Raw genomic sequence first — 19,377 nt, forward strand, 5'->3', positions numbered from 1 at the left:
TCAGTTACATGTTGGAATGTTTGGAAGGTGTGAAATGGCAGAGTACTTTGTTTTGAAGCAAATTCTCACAGCATTAGTGCCTAACAAGGTTATTCGCCTCCTGGAGTTAGAATGTAAATAGCTGCCTTCTTGTGTCCTGAGGGTAATAATGGCCAGAGCTCTGTCTCGAAGCATAGGCATAGTTTACACTCTCATGCAAGCAGTATCGGTTTGGTATTGCTGCTGCCTCCCTGCGCCTTCGTGTTCTTCTTTTGTAATGCATTCCGGGTGGTCATACCTCCCGCTTCATCCAAAAATTAATAAAAAAAATGGCACTAATATTACTTCGGCTTTCCAAGGATTCAGTAAAACAAGCTACTTGAAATAGCTAACAATTAAAGTACCTCAAAATGAACAATCTTTTCAGATTCAGTTATTTTTATTACCGATAAAACCAAACCAAGGGGAATGTATCAAGAAAAAACCAAACCAATGGGAAGAATGAAAACTTTTTCGAGAGAAGTCACTGTAAATAGATGGGAACTTCTTTTTGAAGGATCAAAGCTTCTATTGATGTCTCTACAAGGGAGAAGTTATTGGAGGTTAGAGGCTAAAATAGCAAAATTTCTAATTTGATGGCACCATGGGAATATTGATGGACCATTTTGAAGGCTTGAGACAGACGGAAGGAAAGTTGATTAGAAGAACACGAGTCGAAGGGTGGGAAGAGGATGTGAAAATGGTTTGGAAAAATAGAGTGACGAGCCAAACTGCCCAACTAGAACACCTTCAAGGGTGTAATTGTTATCCAAATAAGAAAGAGTAATGAATTATTTATTCCATCATTGGTGAGGTTTGTTTGTCCTAGCCACTAAAATTAAGAAGATTTCTTGGGGTTTTGGATCAAAGATAAAGGATTATATTGTCAAAATTCCTTGTTCGGACACATCCCTTTTATATTCTTTACTATATTTTTGTTAACCATGTCAAATGATCTTGCGCTGGACAAGTAAACACCACTTGCTTCTCTCTCCTATGCCCTATTTGTTTGAAAATTCTAGAATCACACCCCAAACCCCAAATCTTAATTCTAGCCCTACCTTCTGCATCGTAGCCCCCATCATTTCTTTTAGTGTGGATCACGATCCATGAAAAGAATTTTAGAGGAGTCAGGTTGGGGTCAACTATGATTCGGACCTAAATCGAAATATTCAAGTTTGAGACAGGATCGGATTAGGTCAAGTTTGCAAGTTAAGTACCTAACTTTTTCTATAACTAAAATATAATAATTTATAATTAAAATACAAATTCACTAAAAATTTAAAGAAAACTAAAAGGAGCCTACTTAAATATTAATTTTGATTCAAAAAATTTTAACAACCAAGTAATTGATTATTCTAAAAATTACAAACTATGATTTTTAACATATATATATATATATATTGATATACTTGAAAGTATTAAAAATAATAATACACCAAAAGAAATAATTAAATATGAATGTTAAAATATTATTTAAGTGCAAATAAATAAGAAGAGATTTTGCTGCTATGAAAAAGAGAAATTAATTTAAATAAAAATTTGTTCCAAGAATTCAAAAATATATTTACAGGAAAGAAGGAGATTTATATAATTTAGATTTTTTATTTGCACCCTCAAATATGAATAGAGTAGCATCTGATTTTGGAAACGGGCTGGGTCACGGTTGGCCGCATTCACATTCGTAGAATATGAGATGCCGTTAAAAGAAAAAAAAAAAGAAAAAAAAAGAAAAAAAAAAAAAAGAAAAAAGAAAAGAAGAAAAGAAGAAAAATAAAAAAAAGACACCTGTGCATTCTATTTTATTTATTTTGTTAAGCACGTGAGAACATAAAACTCCATCCCTCCCCCTCTCTCGGCAAGGACCCTCCGCTCGCTTCTCTCTCCTTCGCTGCCCTGTCCGGAATATAGGGCACCAGAATCCCGTTCCAAACCCTAGCGCTAACCCTCGCCGATTCGTCCGGCGTCCGGAGTGATTGTGGCGGTAGATAACCTACCTGGCTTCAGTTCCTCGCCGTCGGGGATCAGAGAAACCCTTGTCCTAACCCTAGCTTGGCGATGTCTTCTTCTTCGGGGCAGCCGCAGTTCCGGTACACGCAGACGCCATCGAAGGTACTGCACCTCCGGAACATGCCATGGGAGTGCACGGATGAGGAGCTGATCGAGCTCTGCAAGCCGTTCGGAAAGATCGTCAACACCAAGTGCAACGTCGGAGCCAGCCGCAACCAGGCCTTTGTCGAGTTTGTGAGGATTGGAGCCCTAATTTCTTCGTCTTCTTTGATTTCTCGTGTTTTCAGGATGAAATTCTATTATAATCTTCAGATTGTTAAAGCAAAAAGCTCATTTTGAATTTGCCTTACAAGTTTATGTTTATGACTGCTGATGGTTTGATGTAGGTTTATTTGTTGGTTTCTTCTCTATATATGATGAAATCGGTAATATGGTGTTGGGACGGGGAAAAGCTGGTTTAGGGACATGGTTTTGAGTGATAGGGGTTCAGTGAAGTTGTTCGTCCTCATGCTTTTGGGAGATTATGTGATTGGATCTCAGATTAGATATGCAATAATTTCTGAAGTTAGTTGTGCTGGCATTCTGACGAAAAGACAAAAAATTGAGGGATTCATCGGATGCAATATTGTAGAATTAGACACTCAAGAAGGATATATGATTACAAAAAAAATTTATTTTGTGAATGATGTCTAAGGAGGGCTAACTATTTTAAAAGATCCAAAATGGATTGAAAAGTACATTTTTTTGATGACTTTGTGCTCTTGCAAAGTAGGAGATTCGTCCATGGTTGCGTGGATTTTCCTATGGTATTTGATGAATTTAGCATGGGTTCAGAGGACGAATTTGATGTTAAGTAGGCGTGAGGCAGTCATTGCACTTGCATGGGTCAAATTATTTGTCAATGATTATCCCAGTTTCCATTTCTCTTTTGACTATTTTGGATGTTGAGGGAGAATTTGTTAGCAGTCTTAAAGGATTTACCATGAAGGATGTGTGGATGGGAGCATGAACTCTTACTACATTGATGCATAATAACTTACATGTGGTTTAGTGAAAAATATAATTACATTTGTTTTGTCTAAAGTCATGATTAGGTACTTTTTGCGGTTATTGCTAGTTGACTCAAATTGCAATAAATGTTAGGGGAGAGCATACCATGAAGTGGATTATCCTTACAATGATTATTGGGTTTCTGAAAAAGTTTTGGAGGGCATTGGGGCTTTTGGTATATTTTCTTTGATGATGGCCGTGAGAAAGCTATTACTGTGCTTAAAGAAAGGTAAACCGATGTTTCTTTTTTTTTTAATGTACTCTGTTATTGGACTTGTTTTGTGGGGATAGTGATTTGAGAGTATCATGTGCATATTAATGTGTTTGATTTGACAAATATGAAAAAAGATAGGAACGTAAGAACTATATTATCATGTTTTATATTTATACTATCATGCTTAAATTATTGGACCTTGAGTTATTTTTCTCTTATGGACCAATAAGATAAAAAACTAACAATGGTCTGCGAAGTATTTAACCTTATTTCTCTGATGTGCGATAAAACCTTTATAATTTTGCTTCACAAAATTTTCTAAAATCTCCCCATCCCAATCGCCAATCCTTATGTATTGCACTTTTGTTCCTTTTTTTTGTCTTTTTATGAGTGGTGAAGATTCATTTTAATGAAGCATAAATGGTGGATATGAAGTTGTTAACATTAGGAAATAAGGCGATCAGTAGTTGGATCAGTAGTTGGCATTGAGAAATATGGTTTGACCCAAAAACCATATTTTTAAGTCATGTACAATAATAGGGGCATCGCTCTTAATGACTGCCTGAGATAAGATAGAGTAATCTCCTATTATTTGAGAGTTTTAAATTTTTGAACATATCCTATTTGTCACATTTCCTCACTAGATTGCAATTTTTAATTTTTTTGAAATAGACTTTATAAGAGTACATGTTTAGCCATGGCAAGGAATTGTACATATTTACAATATCATGACCTCTACGGTACGTGTTGCACATTCTCCTATGTTACAGCATGTTTGTGCGGTGTGTATGCTGTTGCTTGTGCTTTACAAAAAGAGAAAGCAAAGCCAGAAGCTATGTTTTCTAGCTTCTCCTAAAGGTGTTTTTCTGACCTTTTCTTCTTATAAATGCATTTTTTCTGATGTTGTTACCAGACTTTTTTTTTTGAAAGTGCTTTTTTACTTTAAAAATCAAGAAGCAATTTTTAAATTGATGCCATACATGCCCAACATTCTGCAATTAGGTACTTTTACATGGATTTTAAAGCAGCAAACAGCCTGATTAAAAGAAAAGTCGTGCTTGGTGATGCTCAATAAAAGTACTTCTCACATGACCGGATGTCAGAAAACCTTTTCTAGGAGAGGCTAGAAAAACCATTTTTTGTTTTTTGTGAGTAAGCAGGGAAAAAAACTTTTGGCTTATGCTTATGGGGATCACCTACTTTGTATTCATAAATATAGTGAGCTTGCTCTGGTTTATTAAAGAAACAAATGGATCGAGTAATCTTAAATTTTATTGACTAGAGATGGGTCCCATCCAAACCTAAAACATGATTTTTTGGGCCATCTGGATGTCCTTGATTTAAACCAAAATTGCAACAAAGTTGAACCAAGACTCCAAAAGTTTGATCCAGAGCAGCGAAATTTAATAAACTTAATTGTGTTTCTGCATTACATGTTACCAAACACAAGATAAGGGCAAAAGTGCTTCCATTGAATGCACTTCTGTAGAAGTGCTTTATAAAAGGCCCTTTTGAAAATGCAAAAGCAATGTGAAACATTCCAATCACAAGTCATTAACCACTCGATTCATTTTTCTACAAATCGCCAAAATCATGCCTGTCTACTCTGATATCATGCCAACCATTATGTGTGTGTGTAATATCATGCCAACCGTGATATTTCTATGATGGAAACACCTAAAATTTCTCCTCCTATTTGCATTGACTTCCTGTCTGCATTGACATACATAACACATGTGCTCACTTTCTCTAATATGCAACCAGGAGATTCACCTCACTTTCTAATTCTTTCATACTTCATTATTTCAGAAATAATTTGTGTGTAGAATTGTTCTTATCTCATTCAATAGACGAGGGGACAAAAACAATTTATGGGATACAATACCATTTTGGTGTTGGGATGTGATATCTTTCTGGTTGTCTAGATTATTGCCAATCCAGAAGATAGCAGAACAAACATATACTCACAAGTAAATGATGTTCTTTTGGATTCAATTTTAATTGTTCCTATTATGAGGGAAGAAAAAAAAATGAAGTGTTTATATATCCATGGGGAGTAAATTTTTTAAATTGATTTTTCTGATATTTTTTGTTTGTAGTGCCCTCATTTTTTCTTTACATTTTGTATGTACGTTCCTTTTTCCTAGTCTTCTTTTAAAACAATTTTTTCCCTTTGGTTAGGAAAGATTGACATGAACAAGTCAATCAAGTTTGTGGCTGTATATTTTCTTCTTTGTTTCCTCCCCATTTTATAGTTTTCACTTTTCTACTGTGATCTTTTGTAAATGAAAATTCTGTTTTAGATCTTTAAGAAGATGATGAAGTATGAAGAAAAAGCTTGTTTGGAGTTTTCACAATCGAAACAAATATGAAAGTTATTACTTTTTACTAAAAACATATAAGATTTTTTTATTCACATGCATTGCATGTCCCATTATCATTTTTACATAAAAATAAATAGATACTTGGGGACTCTGACCCTTATGGGCTCTATCCGAGCTGTACATTGTCTAAGATATACAAGATGTGGGCACTGTTGCTGTATGGTATTGTCATTTTATTGGTGGGTTTATATCATTAATGTTGTTATGGAAGTGCAGGCTGCCTGCAAACTTAGACTATGATAACTGCAAATGATTTACGAGTTTGATTTTTTTGAAACAATCTGGGCGGTGAATCTAACAGAAAAGGGTGATTGTTCCTTTGATTTATTGATGAGGAATGAAATGTTGTCTAATACTAGATTAATTTCTCAGCAAGATTGGGCATGAAAAACTTAGTAAATTAACCAGGCAAATCTAGGCAAACTAGAATTCAATTCAATAGTTTTCTGGGTAGTGGACCTTGTGGTCCCCCTCCTGTTTGTAAATTCCCTAACTATCCTACATGTATGGTGATTAAATGAGTCTACATTCATATACTTACTGAAAGTCTAGTTTTATGCGCCTGTCACTTCCTTCTAGGAGGATTGATTAAGCTTCTTAAAATAAACTATATTCAGTACAGGTTTTTGTGGCTTATCCAGAAATTTATATATCAAAGCCTTTCTCTTTATTTTTGGTACTCATCTCAAATATTAGGAAGCTGTTACTGTTTTGCATTTCATATCTTCTGCAATTAGGATTGTTCATTCGCTTCGTGTTTCTTAGCAATATATGTAGAAAGCATGTAAAATTTAGTCTCTAAAGCACATGTCTGACCATTTTCTTGTACAACTAATCTTCCTCCTTTCAGGCAGAACTTAATCAGGCCATTTCGATGGTTTCATATTATGCCTCTTCATCCGAGCCTGCGAAAGTTCGTGGCAAAACTGTTTATATCCAATACTCGAATAGGCAAGAAATTGTTAACAATAAGAGCTCTGGAGATGTTGTTGGAAATGTCTTGCTGGTTACTTTAGAGGGTGTTGAACCTGGTGATGTCAGCATAGATGTTATTCATTTGGTGAGCTCTGTATTTACAATCATGTCTTTATTTTGAAACTGTTTAGAGGCATTTCATGTTATTGATTTTCGTGTTTAAGTACTGAAATATTTTAGTTGATATTTAATAAAGCAGAAGAAATTGAAGTGAACTTTGGCTGATGTTTTAATTGTAGATTAGAGCTGATATTTGCTTAATTTTTTGACTTCTAGTAACATACTCTGCATGGGTCAGCAGGTCCATGCTAGCACGGAGAAAATCTCGTTATCAACATCTGCATGCGGAGAGATGCCATGTTTGTTTTGCTATCTCTTTCTCATGACTGTTCTATTCTGATTTTTTTGGATCTTAATTTTGAACTAAAGGTGCTTTCTGGTTGTTTTTGACCATCATGCTTAACTCAAGTTGTAGGGGACATTTAGTTTGTTTATCAAAGTTGTTTTTGGAGGTTAAACTGTCTTTCTGATTTTTGATACATCTGCTGGATCTCTTTCTGATTTATATGTTTTCTTTTTTGTGGTAATTTTTAGAATTGGGTTAGGTATTAAGAACACCGTCTGATTAGTAATACGATTTGATGACCTTTTCTGTTTTTAAGGCGTTATTTTTCTTTGCCCTCTTTATTTTATTCTCATTTAATTTGCTTTTTTGGAGGCAGTGGGTAAATATGGTCCATGCATCATTGTCATCTTTTTAAGTATATATTGCACAATTTTTGATACCACTGGAGTTGTGATGAATGCCATGCTCTAACATACAGGTGCTGTTCTGCACTTTATATGAGATCAGTTAATCGATTTCAATGGGATCTAATGTTTTCTCATGTTTATATTTTCTTTATTTTTTTTTAATTTTGTGTATGAATCTCATTGGATTGTGTATCAGGTATTCTCTGCCTTTGGCTTTGTTCACAAAATTGCCACCTTTGAAAAGGCTGCTGGTTTTCAGGTTATTAATAGTTTGCTCATCTTATTCAGATTTTTTTTTTCTTTAATTGTATTTTAGGGTTGAAACTTATTGAGGTCTTCGTATTCTTTTTGATAGGCATTGATCCAGTTCAGTGATGCGGCAACTGCCACAGCAGCAAGAGATGCTTTGGATGGAAGAAGCATCCCAAGGTTGCATCCTTTGTTTACTATTATCTTCTGCTTGGAAGAAACAATTTATTATTATTATGGTTATTATTATTAATATTACAATTTATAATTAGTCCTATAAATTTTAAAATTACTGATTGAACTCATATGGTTTGTAGATACTTACTTCCAGAGCATGTCACCTCTTGCCACTTGCGAATTTCATTTTCTGCACACACGGATCTTAATATCAAGTTCCAGTCACACCGCAGCAGGTATGCACACAAACTTGCAGCCATACTATAATCATCAGATAACTTCATTAATATTATTTGCTTGAATTGCTTTTTTGATGCCTCAGAAACCTTAATATACTGTGTCATCAGCCACATTGGCTGCTTTTGTCTATTCTTGTATAAGAACTAGAGAAGGCAGCCCCCAAGATAACAGATGTCTTTTATTCTATTTGTAATCTCTCATCTCATGATTGCAATATTTATGCAGCTTTTGAATGTACCGAAGGACATAATTAAAGACTATTATGTGTAATGTTTACAGTTATGCATCGCAGAACATGATTAAGATCCTGTTATGTATCACTTCTAGAATTAAACTGGAAAGAAAAGTGATTCTTCTGTTTCTGATATAAACCATTTATCTTTATAACTTAAATTAATTGTAGCCATTCTGCTCGCCTTTTTTTTCCCTTGGAATACATTTGTTATGATGGCTTAATCATCTTTTTCTCCCTGGATTCATGCCAAAAGGGTGATGTTTACTCATGATCTGTAAGTGGGTCATATGTTTTGAGGTTATTACTTATTCAGCATTATGATTCATGTTAGTTGTATGTCATGGATGAAACCTTATGACATCTGCATGAAATGTTGGTGTTTGCACAACCATGGCTAATAGATAGTTTTCCTTTTTCATTCTTCTTTTTTCAAATTGTGCAAAACACATGGTATTAAGGTTGCATGTATCTTATATAATACATTTGATACGATGATGTTCTACACAATAAATGAAAAAATAGTTATGGATTAGGTAATTTAAAAAAATGATTCTGTTTTTACTTCATAATTAGCAAAGTTAGCTGATTATTTGTTTAGTGCTGGCCTGTACTATGTAGACTAGGTGGTTTTGACTAAATGCCACAAAAATATTTCGTTGAAAGCTATATCATAGAATAGTTCCTAGCGGCATCTGTGGCTTGCAGCCTTCCACCATCAATTTGAATAGTCTATTTTTGAATGGAGATATTAGTAACTATTATCATACCCAAGGCTTAAAGTCTTGGCTGAAAATTGATCAACTGACCTCAGAAACTTGGTTTTTGTAAGTTTTGGTCAATTTTAGCTGAAGCTAACTTGGTCCAGTTTCAGTGGTCTTCAGTGGCCCTTAGTTGCTGGAATCTTCTATCTAGGGTAATGCACCCATTTTTTATCTTCCCAAAGCTCGAACCTATGGCCGCTTCTTAAGCAGTTCTTAGTGATTCTAAAATATCCATCTCCCTGCATCCAAACCTGCACCTGCTTCCAAATCCGCTTGCAATTCTGACAATAAGATTTTGGCTGAAATTGACCACAACTAACAACATTTGCTTTTTTAAAAGTCTTGTTTTGGTGTTTACTATCATTTATTTTTTTAAAATTTCTTTGAGCATGTAGGGTATAGAATTAGGGTTGTCAAATGTCCGCGCTGTTCACGAGCTGGCTCGTGTTAGGCTTGGAATTCAGCTTGAGCTTGGCTCCTCCATGCCATCCTCTTTTATATATAAGTCAAGTGAGGGAGAGTTGTTCACGAGTTGTTCAGCGAACAAGTCGAGCTCGACCTAGGTTTCGAGCTCATTTATATATTACAATATTTGTTATATTATTGATATATTAATATATATTATTTATTCATTAATAAATGGTAGATAATTAATTGTTGAATTATAATCCAATGGTCAAGTAGCTAACTTGTTTAGCCATTTGTTGGATTAAATTTGAACAGTCAGAATATATTATGGTTATGAGGGAAGCCCAAAAACTCTCCCTCACCCACGTAGCTGCCATCCTCTTCTTTCCCATTCTCATTGGTCACTACAGCACCCACTCTATAGCTCCTATCACTACCAGCCTACCATTGCGTCTCCTCCATGCTACCCACTGGCCACCACCGTCACCAGGCACTCACTGGCTATCAGATCTCACTGGCCACAATCCTGATTCCCTGCACCAACTTATCCCCTTCCTGGTGAACCAACACCATAACCCGAAGGTTTACAAGGGCCTGTTGCCAACCTCCTGCTGCTTGCCCCTTTGCTGCTTCCTCCCCCCTTGGTGGCTATATTAGATGCCCGCTCCTCCTTCTTGCCCCACTACATGCATCGCCTCCTCCCTACGTCGCCACCCGTTCCAGCTCCTGTCGACGGTGGCAAGAGTCACCACCCAGCGACCCCCTCCACCACTATGTCCATGATGACAACTTCCCCCCTCTGACATTGGTGACTGCGTTGGCCTCATGGATGTCGAATCAACAACGACCAAGTGGTCGATAACTTCTTGAGCATCCTATGCTTCCTTTGCCATCTCTGCTTCCTCCATAACTTCTAGGACCACAGGAGGCTGACAACAGTGACAGTGTGAGGTTGAGTTTAGTAAGGCTGTGAGGGTGAATCTACAGCCGTGATTAGGGTGAGGTGAGTTGATTCTATTTCCAAACAGTGTGCCAAGCTTGAGGTGGCTTGATTATCTGTGTGAGCTGAGCTCGACCTAGGTTTTCTTAGCTTGACTCGAGCTCGAGCTGACCCTGTATAAATTTGAGCCGAGCTCGAACAGGGTCTAGCTGACTCCTGCTCATCTCGTTTACACCCCTATATACAATATACTCTTTTTTCCTCGAATGTTCTTCCTTTTTCTTGAGTTAAAAGAAGGATGGACAATAAACATAACATTTGACAGGCTGAGGGCTCTGCAAAGGTCTTTGACAGTACTTTATAAAGACTAATTCAAACAATTATGTGCAAGACAATGACCATGATTCTCAACATTAACTTCGTTTTGCTTTAATAAATAAATAAAATATTCTATTACGGTATGCATTTAATAAAATAACAACTTGACTTCAGAATAAGATAAATAGATCCTGAAATTCAATATATTTGTGAGTATTGCTAATAAATGACAGAAAAGATCTGAATAGTTTCAAAATTGCTAAATGCAATAAATTTTCGAACAACTGAATTTCAATAAGTAAATAATATTTATTCACAATACAAAATACCATATGAATTTCAATAGCATGCAATAACAACTTCAGCTCAAAACCATGGAAACTGCATGGATAAAGAGCCACCAAAACATTAACATCAGATGCTTCAGAATATTGCGTAACAACTTCTCTTAGCTTGTTTTATTTTTCTTCTATCTTGCCAATCTGTTTTTGAGAATCTTTCCATATTGTTAAGCAGAACTCTCAAACTTAGAGTAGAACTGCCAAAACCATCGAAACAGCCGAATTGAGAACTCCACAAGTCCAAGAAATCAGAGCTGAAATCAAGTTTTCAAACCTTGATCATGGCTAATGGGGCATATTTTTTAAAGGGTTTTTTGCATAGATACCCTTCTAAATATCAGATTTTGCATGAATACCCTTCCAAAATTGATATTTGCATGTATACCCTCGTAAAACTTTGTTATTGTATAAATATCCCTAATATAACGGTTGTTTTAATGGTGTTAAAAAAAATCGTATTTATATTAATTAAAAATAAAATTAAAAATTGAAATTACGTTATTATCCTTACTCCCCTCCGCCCCCCCCTGCCCCGCCCCCCCCACGCCCGGCTTCCCCAACCAACCCCCCGCGGGCGTTCGCGATGGCGAGATCCCGATCCCGCAGGCCATGGCGAGCGAGAGTGGCCCGAGATCGCGATGTAGCTCGCTCACGGTCTCCTTCCTCCTTCCTCCCTGTTCTGTAACCCAATAGACGATAAACAAAAATTTTTCTGGGTTCTAAATCCATCCCCTCCAAAGACGCGATCCATCTTTCAAATCTTCAAAAACTCTCCTATCTATTGATCATAAAAAAGGTATTTCAATGTCATCTTGCCCTCTCTTCTCTTTCGTTGATTTATACTATTTTTCTTCTATTAATCCGAACCAAAAAAAATCATTACAAGTAATAGTCTCCTCTTCAAGTAAATTTCTATATCATCTTGCATCATTGCATGAGAGGGTGCAAATTGTTTTGAGTTAATTGGCAGCACCAGACCAAGTCGTTGCGCCCCTCCTCCAAAAGAAAGATTCGCAAGGTTCAGAACTTGGGAGATGTTCTTCTATGTATGCGGGACCTGTGTAATTCTAATAGAGGGGGCTTGAATTTTCCCAGGTGGTTGAAATAAACTTCATTCCTTTCTCTTAACAGAGACCCGAAGCTTTTAATGCAAGACATAGATTGAAGGAAAGCGAGAACACTTTGTAGGCATTTGGACCCGGATCAAAAGAAAGTTCCTTTCAGCTGTTTGACAATGTGGAGGCTGTTTTTGAGTTTAATGCATAGAAGAATATAACCATTTATACTTGTGTCCTGCAAGAAAGCGATCCATATTAATTATCACGCAAAGCTACCATACCTCTTATTATGATATTAATCCCATCATCAGATCAATTACAGGAGGTAAATCTAGATACAGCCAATTTGTAAATCCTATTGTATATTTTTGTTATATTCATGATAAAGAAACAGGCCTTTAGTCATAGAACCAAATGCATTTCCTAATAAATATTGGATTATAAAGGCTATCACATTAATTAATGTATCTAAATTTTTTTCATCTACTAGGATTTGTTTTTGCGTATATACCCTTCTAAATATAGAAAATTGTATGAATATCCTTGTAAAGTTACTATTTGCTTGTATACCCTTATAAAAATTTATATTTGCATGCCTACCCATTGAGGGTATTTTAGTCATTTTAATTTGAAACCGTTAATTTTTTAGCAGCATTAGATGGTATGGGTACATATGCAAAAATAAGAATAAAAAAGGGTAGAATAGCAAAACAAGTATTTTACGATGGTATACATGCAAATATCAATTTTAGAAGGGTATTCACGCAAAATCCGATATTTAGAAGGGTATTCATGCAAAAAACCCTTTTTTAAATTTATGCATCTTTTCGGTTTCCTACTGCTTTTAAACAATTTGCATTCGACCATATATTCTTTTTTCAATAAGCTGTGGCTATCGATTATGTTTTTTTATTAGTCAACAATTTCAGTGTTTGACCCCATATATATATTTTTAAAATAAGATATGGCCATCGATTATGCTTTTTTATTACTCAACAATTTGTATCTTCTATCATGCACATGGTTGTTTACCTTGTATCTAGTTGCCATCGTGTGAGAAGTTTTCTTCAAAGAAATTGCTTCTGTTTTATGGCTTTAAGTCTTGTTTCAGTGGAGTTCTTATTTTTTAACTATATTTTAAATAATTTTTTTTGTATTTTGGGTTGCATATTTGGAGTCCTTATAGCATTAGGATATGAGTTGTGCATGCTTACCTTCATTTTAACTATTTATTTCAGGGAACTTTTAAGTTGATTTGACTCCATATTGCACGTTGAATGAAAATCATAATATGACACTGTATTTTAATTGTTGATTGTGCAGGGATTACACAAATCCTTACCTTCCCGTGAACCCTTCTGCTATTGAGGGTACATTACAGGTTGGATCCTATTTTGCAGAAGATCCATTATTATCTATTGTTTAATTTTGATGTCCACTGAGCATCTATCTTCAGCCTGTAGTAGGTCCTGATGGAAAGAAAAAGGAGCCAGAGAGTAATGTTCTTCTTGCTTCCATTGAGAATATGCAATATGCTGTGACAGTTGATGCTCTTCACACTGTAAGATATTTCATTCTTGTCATTCTTTTCTTCTTTATGTGTATCAAATAATCACTACAGTTAACTTGGCACTGTCATTTCAGGTTTTCTCAACATTTGGTACTGTTCAGAAAATTGCAATATTTGAGAAGAATGGTGGAATGCAGGCTTTAATTCAATATCCTGGTAGGAAGTGTCTTGCTGATCAATTTTTTTGTACTTTTTATTTCAATCCTGTTTTTTTATGCTGCATTGTAGGTTGAAAGCTTTCACAGACATAGAGTTTATGTTTTGCTGTGTTATCGGAATATCTGGATGAGTTTTTTTTAATGATTATTCTTTTAACATCATGGAAGTGTGGATAAGGATCCTTCATGTGGGTTCCAGATACGTCGCAATGGTATGCTACACTCATTTTCATGCTCGGGCTTTGTTTTATTAATATCACCGGGAGATGCAGGTTATTGAAAATTATTTTGTAAAAGAAGTAGCCTCCAGTTACCTGCCCTCTATGGTTGTGGCACCACTCAACTCCACTTGGTGGTGGGTGGGGGCAGTTGGTTGGTATAGTTCAGTTCCCAAAAGGGAAATCGGAAGATGTAATGCAAGTCTGTAAGTAAATAATATTAGGCCAAATCTCTTAAAATACAGAGGGACAATCCAACTTGTTTATGACCAGAAACTTGCTCGGTCTTACCTAGAGTTCGTGAAAAATTTTCTTTCTGGAAAGTAAGCATGACTTTTAATTTGTTCCTTTGTGTGCACTTATCGAACTGCATAACTGCTGATTTAGCTTGATCATAACACATCATTTGTGGGTCCTTAGTGTTCACTTCTCTTTTGTAATAATGAGTTGGTTAGAGCCGACAATGCAATCTGGTCCTAATTTTACTTTCCAAATTGCAAGTATAATTTTTTTTTTTTTCAGGTTTCTGAACATCAACTGGGAATTATTTCCCTTAGACTCTTGTTGACCTGAAAATGTGTTTTAAGCATTGACAACCTTCCTTGGCATAAAACATGTGAACTAGAGGCATCTCTCATATTACTATACATACTCTGTAGTGGAGGGTTTTGTTTGGGAATATGAAGAATTTGATGTGGCTGTTATATTTGGAGCAAAAACAAAAATGGGCACAGGAAATTGATGCTGTTATTTATTGTCTTTTCAGATGTAACTACTGCAGCAGTTGCTAAAGCTGCTTTAGAGGGACATTGCATCTATGATGGTGGCTATTGTAAGCTTCATCTGTCATACTCTCATCATACTGATCTCAATGTAAAGGTATAAATGTGAATTCAAGTTATATACTGAAGCAATAAAAAATATAAGGGCATATCTTATACATGGCTTTTTAAGAAACATCATGCACTGTATGTCAGGAAAAAGGAAATCGGTTCTCTCTGCCACTTTATATGTTGTGATAGTACATTAACAAATGCTTCTTGATGCTGTTATATTTCCTTTTGCATATTGCCCCCTCTGATGTGCACATTTGCTTGTCTTCAGTCGCACAGTGACAAGAGCAGGGATTACACGATTCCTGACACTGCATTGGCAATGCCACAAGTGGCCACACTGCCTGCTGCCACTGGCTGGCAGCACGCGAGTGGCATGTTTGTTAGTAGTGTTGGCACACAAGCACCAATTCCAAATGGGCAAATGCTGGCTTGGGATCCGAGTAGACATTCAACCTATGCATCAGTTCCAGGTGCATATCCTGGGCAGACATTCATACCTTCCTCTGTTCCCCAGTACCCTACTACAGGATCCCACCCTGCTGCTCCACCTGATTCGCTTGCCGGTTCTCGACAGATAACCCACCATGGTATTCAACCAAGGCCTGCTGCTGGTTCTCCATCTGTTGGTCAGCCTCATGTATATTACTAGTAAATTGTGCCTTCTTTGACATCTTTCTCCATCTGCTGGCCTTTTCCGAGTCTACCTTGAGTCATTCTCCACCCATTTGTTGTGGTGTTATGTAACTGTTATTTTAACCTTGATTTCAAATGACTTTCGTCTATGCAGACTTAACTTGGTGTGCCTTTCATAACCTATATGTTCGCCAGTTTGTTCTATTGTGGATTTTATTTATCGGCATATGATAATAATACATGTGCTGGAGGGAAGGTATATTAGTTCAGAAGCTCTGCGGAAGGTCATGCAGAGTCTGTATTAAAAGTTAAATTGTTACTGTAGGGGCCAGCAATCAGGTATATGTGCAGTTAAACATTTTGCAGTGTGGGATCTTTTCTTTATTTCACCAGGGGAATGTGAGTGCAGAATTTATAATTGAAGTGATCAGGAACTGCACCAAATTAGTTTCCTACTTTGCAGGCATATGGCGCTAGAGCTGGGAGATACGGAGTAATGTGTAGTACGTTGAATGTGAGGTCGTAATGTTGGATGGCACAAAGCCTTGTAAACATGTACTTAATATTTCCCTCAGCTTTGTGTGAACAATATGGTTCCCATGCAAGCAGCTGATACCCAACAAATCTGGTTACCAACCGCTGGCTGACCGACCATCCTAGCAAGGTGTGGCACCTGGTGAAGGGAAGATTTAAGCTCAATGATTCTGAAATAGAAGTATTGGTTAAAATCTACTAAAGATGAGGTGATAATTAGGGTGCAATTTTTATTTATTTGTTTTATTTAGAGTTCAGGAGGGATCAAAGTCCTCACCCCCTGTAGGGTTTAAATACTGGGCAAATTTGCCAAGCCTCTAAGATAATTGCGTTCTTAGAAATTGAATCGTGCAGGTATCGGCATCAACCCTTTCTAGCAATTTGGAAGTGAGGGTTGATCTCTGGATCAGCCTATCCTCTAGTTCAGCTTTGAGATTACAGCTCAATTCTTGGTTGCCCTCTTGTAGAATGTGGTTGATGCTGTGCTCTTCCAAAGATAGCAGGGGGCACCTATCGGAGTTAAAAATGTTTTATAATTCGTGTTCCTGGTCCTCATCATGCGGGTGGAGTCCCCTTCAATCCATATCCTTTGTCTTGAGTATCTGCGTAGCAAAATGAACATCACTCCATTTTCCTCGGAGAGAGTATGTTGAAAAAAGGGGAGTCAATCTGCTAAAAATTGATTTATCCCACTCATCGGGAAGCCGTGAATCCCTTGTGGCGATCCCTTGAACGAAGCATCTCTACCATGCCACTGTCAACTCAATGAGTTTTCCCATAAGGTTTCGAATCCTTTTCATGTGGATGCTGAGTTTCTACCCTTGGTCTATTGTCACGAATAGTTCATGAGCTCTATATGTTCTTTCCGTTCGGTTAAAAATACATTTAGACTATATTTGGCATCATTCGCATTTTCAGTTCTCAGATTTTTTAAAATTAAAACCAGCTTCTAGTTTTTTGAAAATTTAAAAATTAAAATTTATTTAGTAGGTTATTAGGTTCGCATTTTGATAATTGTAGTTAGCAATGGCAAAACAATAGTGATAAGTAATTATTGTTTGTCATTATAGTTTTACTGTACCATTTCAAATTAGAATCTTAGATGGCACCTAACGTATCATACCATATCGGTGACGTACTGACATTCGGTATTGAATCGGCAAATCTTATTTTTTATAGATAATTTTATTTTTCTAAAACTTTCAAAATAAAATTTTACTATTTATAATTTTCAGTAATTAAAAAATTTTAAAAAATAAATACAGAAAATAATTTTTTAAGAAATATCTCTAATTTTATTTTTTATACTTTTTAACACATTTAATAATAGTGATGCCAAACAGCACTTTAACTAGTTAAGCTTTGCTCGACAAAGAGGACACCATCTGGCGAGCATCACAATCAAAGCCAGTCTGCCACTCCGACTCCAGCACAAATCCATTAACTGCAGCGCGGTTTTCATGGGTATCGAAACCAAGTTCAAGGGTAAAATCGGAAGAATATTTCTTCCTTTCCACCACGAAAGGTACCTTTTCATCGGGTAGTTCTATATACACCCCCCCTATTGCTCAGGACACCCCCCAAAAACCAAAAAAAAATACCCAAACTAACCTTTAGTGTAATTACCATATTGCCCTTGAGATTTTCTCATACACCCCCCCTTCCTCCTCCTCCGTTTCGTTTTGAAAAGAAAAAAAAAACCCCCCCCTCAAACCCCCCTTAAACCCCTCGATCCATTTACATCGTTTAGGCGATCTTTGAAGGAGATTTAAGCCCCATTCGAAGCATGGACAAGCAACTAGTGATTTGGGACGAAGAATCGGCCGCAAAGGTACGTGTTCCACCTTGTTTCGAAATTTTTTTTTTTTTCACGGTTCGTGCTCCGTTCGGCACTGGATCGCCGAACAAAAGGCTTCTGTTCGGCTGCACGGTGCCGAACAGAAGCCTTCTGTTCGGCTGCACGGTGCCGAACAGAAGCCTTCTGTTCGGCTGCACAGTGCCGAACAGAAGGGTTCTGTCCGGCTCTGTGCAGCCGAACAGAAGCCTTCTGTTCGGCACTGTGCAGCCGAACAGAAGGCTTCTGGTGCCAAATCGCGTGCCGTGCTGAATTTTGTGCCGAACAGATCCTCTGATTCATTAATTCTTGGTGATAAATTATTTTATATGTAGGGCTATGCTACAACCGAATCGAGTATAATTGGATCAGAATTTGTACTGGATTACACAAGCGAATTTACAACTTACGAGGTATTATAATGTATTGTGCAATTTTGTATTAGTTTAGCGAGCTATTTTTACAACTGTGTACTTACATAAATTGTTTAATGTATAGATCTTCAAGAGTAGAGAGGACTTGTGTAATTGGTGTCGTGAAGCTGGGAGGCGAAATGGTTTTGTTGTTGTAATCAAATCATCTGATGCAGGTACCATTTCTAAGAAACCCAGAATTACGTTAGGTTGTGAGAGGGGTGGGACGTACCGAACCAAAAAAGAAAAGCGAATAAAGACTGCCTGTGGGACAAAGAAGTGTGGATGCCCTTTTGCATTAAGAGGAAAGAAATTGGATACTGCGGATGATTGGATATTACTGGTCGTATGTGGAGTGCACAATCATCCCGCTGCAGAGAATCTGGAGGGGCACTCATATGCAGGGAGATTATCTGAACAGGAGACGGAATTGTTAGTGGATATGTCGAAGAGTTTGGTTCGTCCAAAGGACATATTATCCACATTGAATGAAAGAGATGCCCTCAATGTTACGACTATCAAGACTATCTACAATGTACGTCAACGGTTTAAGGTTGCAGAGAAAGCCGGGAGGTCTGAAATGCAACATCTATTAGGTAAATTATCAGAGGCTAAATATATTGAGTGGCATAGGAATTGTACTAATACGGATGTTGTGCATGACTTATTTTGGGCACACCCTGGCAGCATTGATTTGTTCCGTGCATTTCCCCGTGTGTTGATAATGGATTGCACGTACAAGACGAATAGGTATCGTCTTCCGCTCTTAGAGATTGTGGGGGTGACATCTACTGACATGACATTTTCAGTTGCTTTTGTATACTTAAATTCTGAGGGGGAAGAAAGCTATACTTGGGCATTAGAGAGATTGCGCAGTATCATAGCTGATGATGTTTTGCCTGAGTTGATTGTTACAGATAGAGACTTGGCTTTGATGAATGCAATTCATAGAGTATTTCCTATTATTATATTATGATGATTGTCCACCATATGACAGATGGATGACTATGCCGGACATGGGTCATCTTATAGCATCCTGCTATAATGTTG

The 19,377-nt window shown here is 36.8% G+C and overlaps 1 protein-coding gene across 3 annotated transcripts; it reads left to right on the plus strand.

The window, feature by feature from the left end:
• The first annotated feature begins 1,852 nt into the window (after positions 1–1,852).
• Positions 1,853–15,727, plus strand: LOC103700305 (polypyrimidine tract-binding protein homolog 1-like). Of its 3 annotated transcripts, none has more exons than XM_008782253.4 (10): positions 1,853–2,262; positions 6,527–6,736; positions 7,601–7,663; positions 7,760–7,833; positions 7,971–8,066; positions 13,455–13,512; positions 13,588–13,692; positions 13,776–13,857; positions 14,844–14,956; positions 15,182–15,727. In XM_008782253.4, the coding sequence occupies exons 1-10, from the start codon at positions 2,077–2,079 to the stop codon at positions 15,560–15,562; spliced, it is 1,368 nt and encodes a 455-aa protein (XP_008780475.2). In that variant the 5' UTR covers positions 1,853–2,076; the 3' UTR covers positions 15,563–15,727. The 3 variants fall into 3 exon arrangements, with proteins under 3 accessions (XP_008780475.2, XP_008780510.2, XP_026657873.2); XM_008782288.3 differs by having other exon boundaries at positions 14,844–14,909; positions 15,182–15,488; XM_026802072.2 differs by lacking the exon at positions 1,853–2,262 and having other exon boundaries at positions 6,953–7,663.
• Positions 15,728–19,377: the final 3,650 nt, after the last annotated feature.

Source organism: Phoenix dactylifera, chromosome 9, assembly GCF_009389715.1.
Source record: "Phoenix dactylifera cultivar Barhee BC4 chromosome 9, palm_55x_up_171113_PBpolish2nd_filt_p, whole genome shotgun sequence".
In the NCBI taxonomy this organism is placed as follows: domain Eukaryota; kingdom Viridiplantae; phylum Streptophyta; class Magnoliopsida; order Arecales; family Arecaceae; genus Phoenix; species Phoenix dactylifera.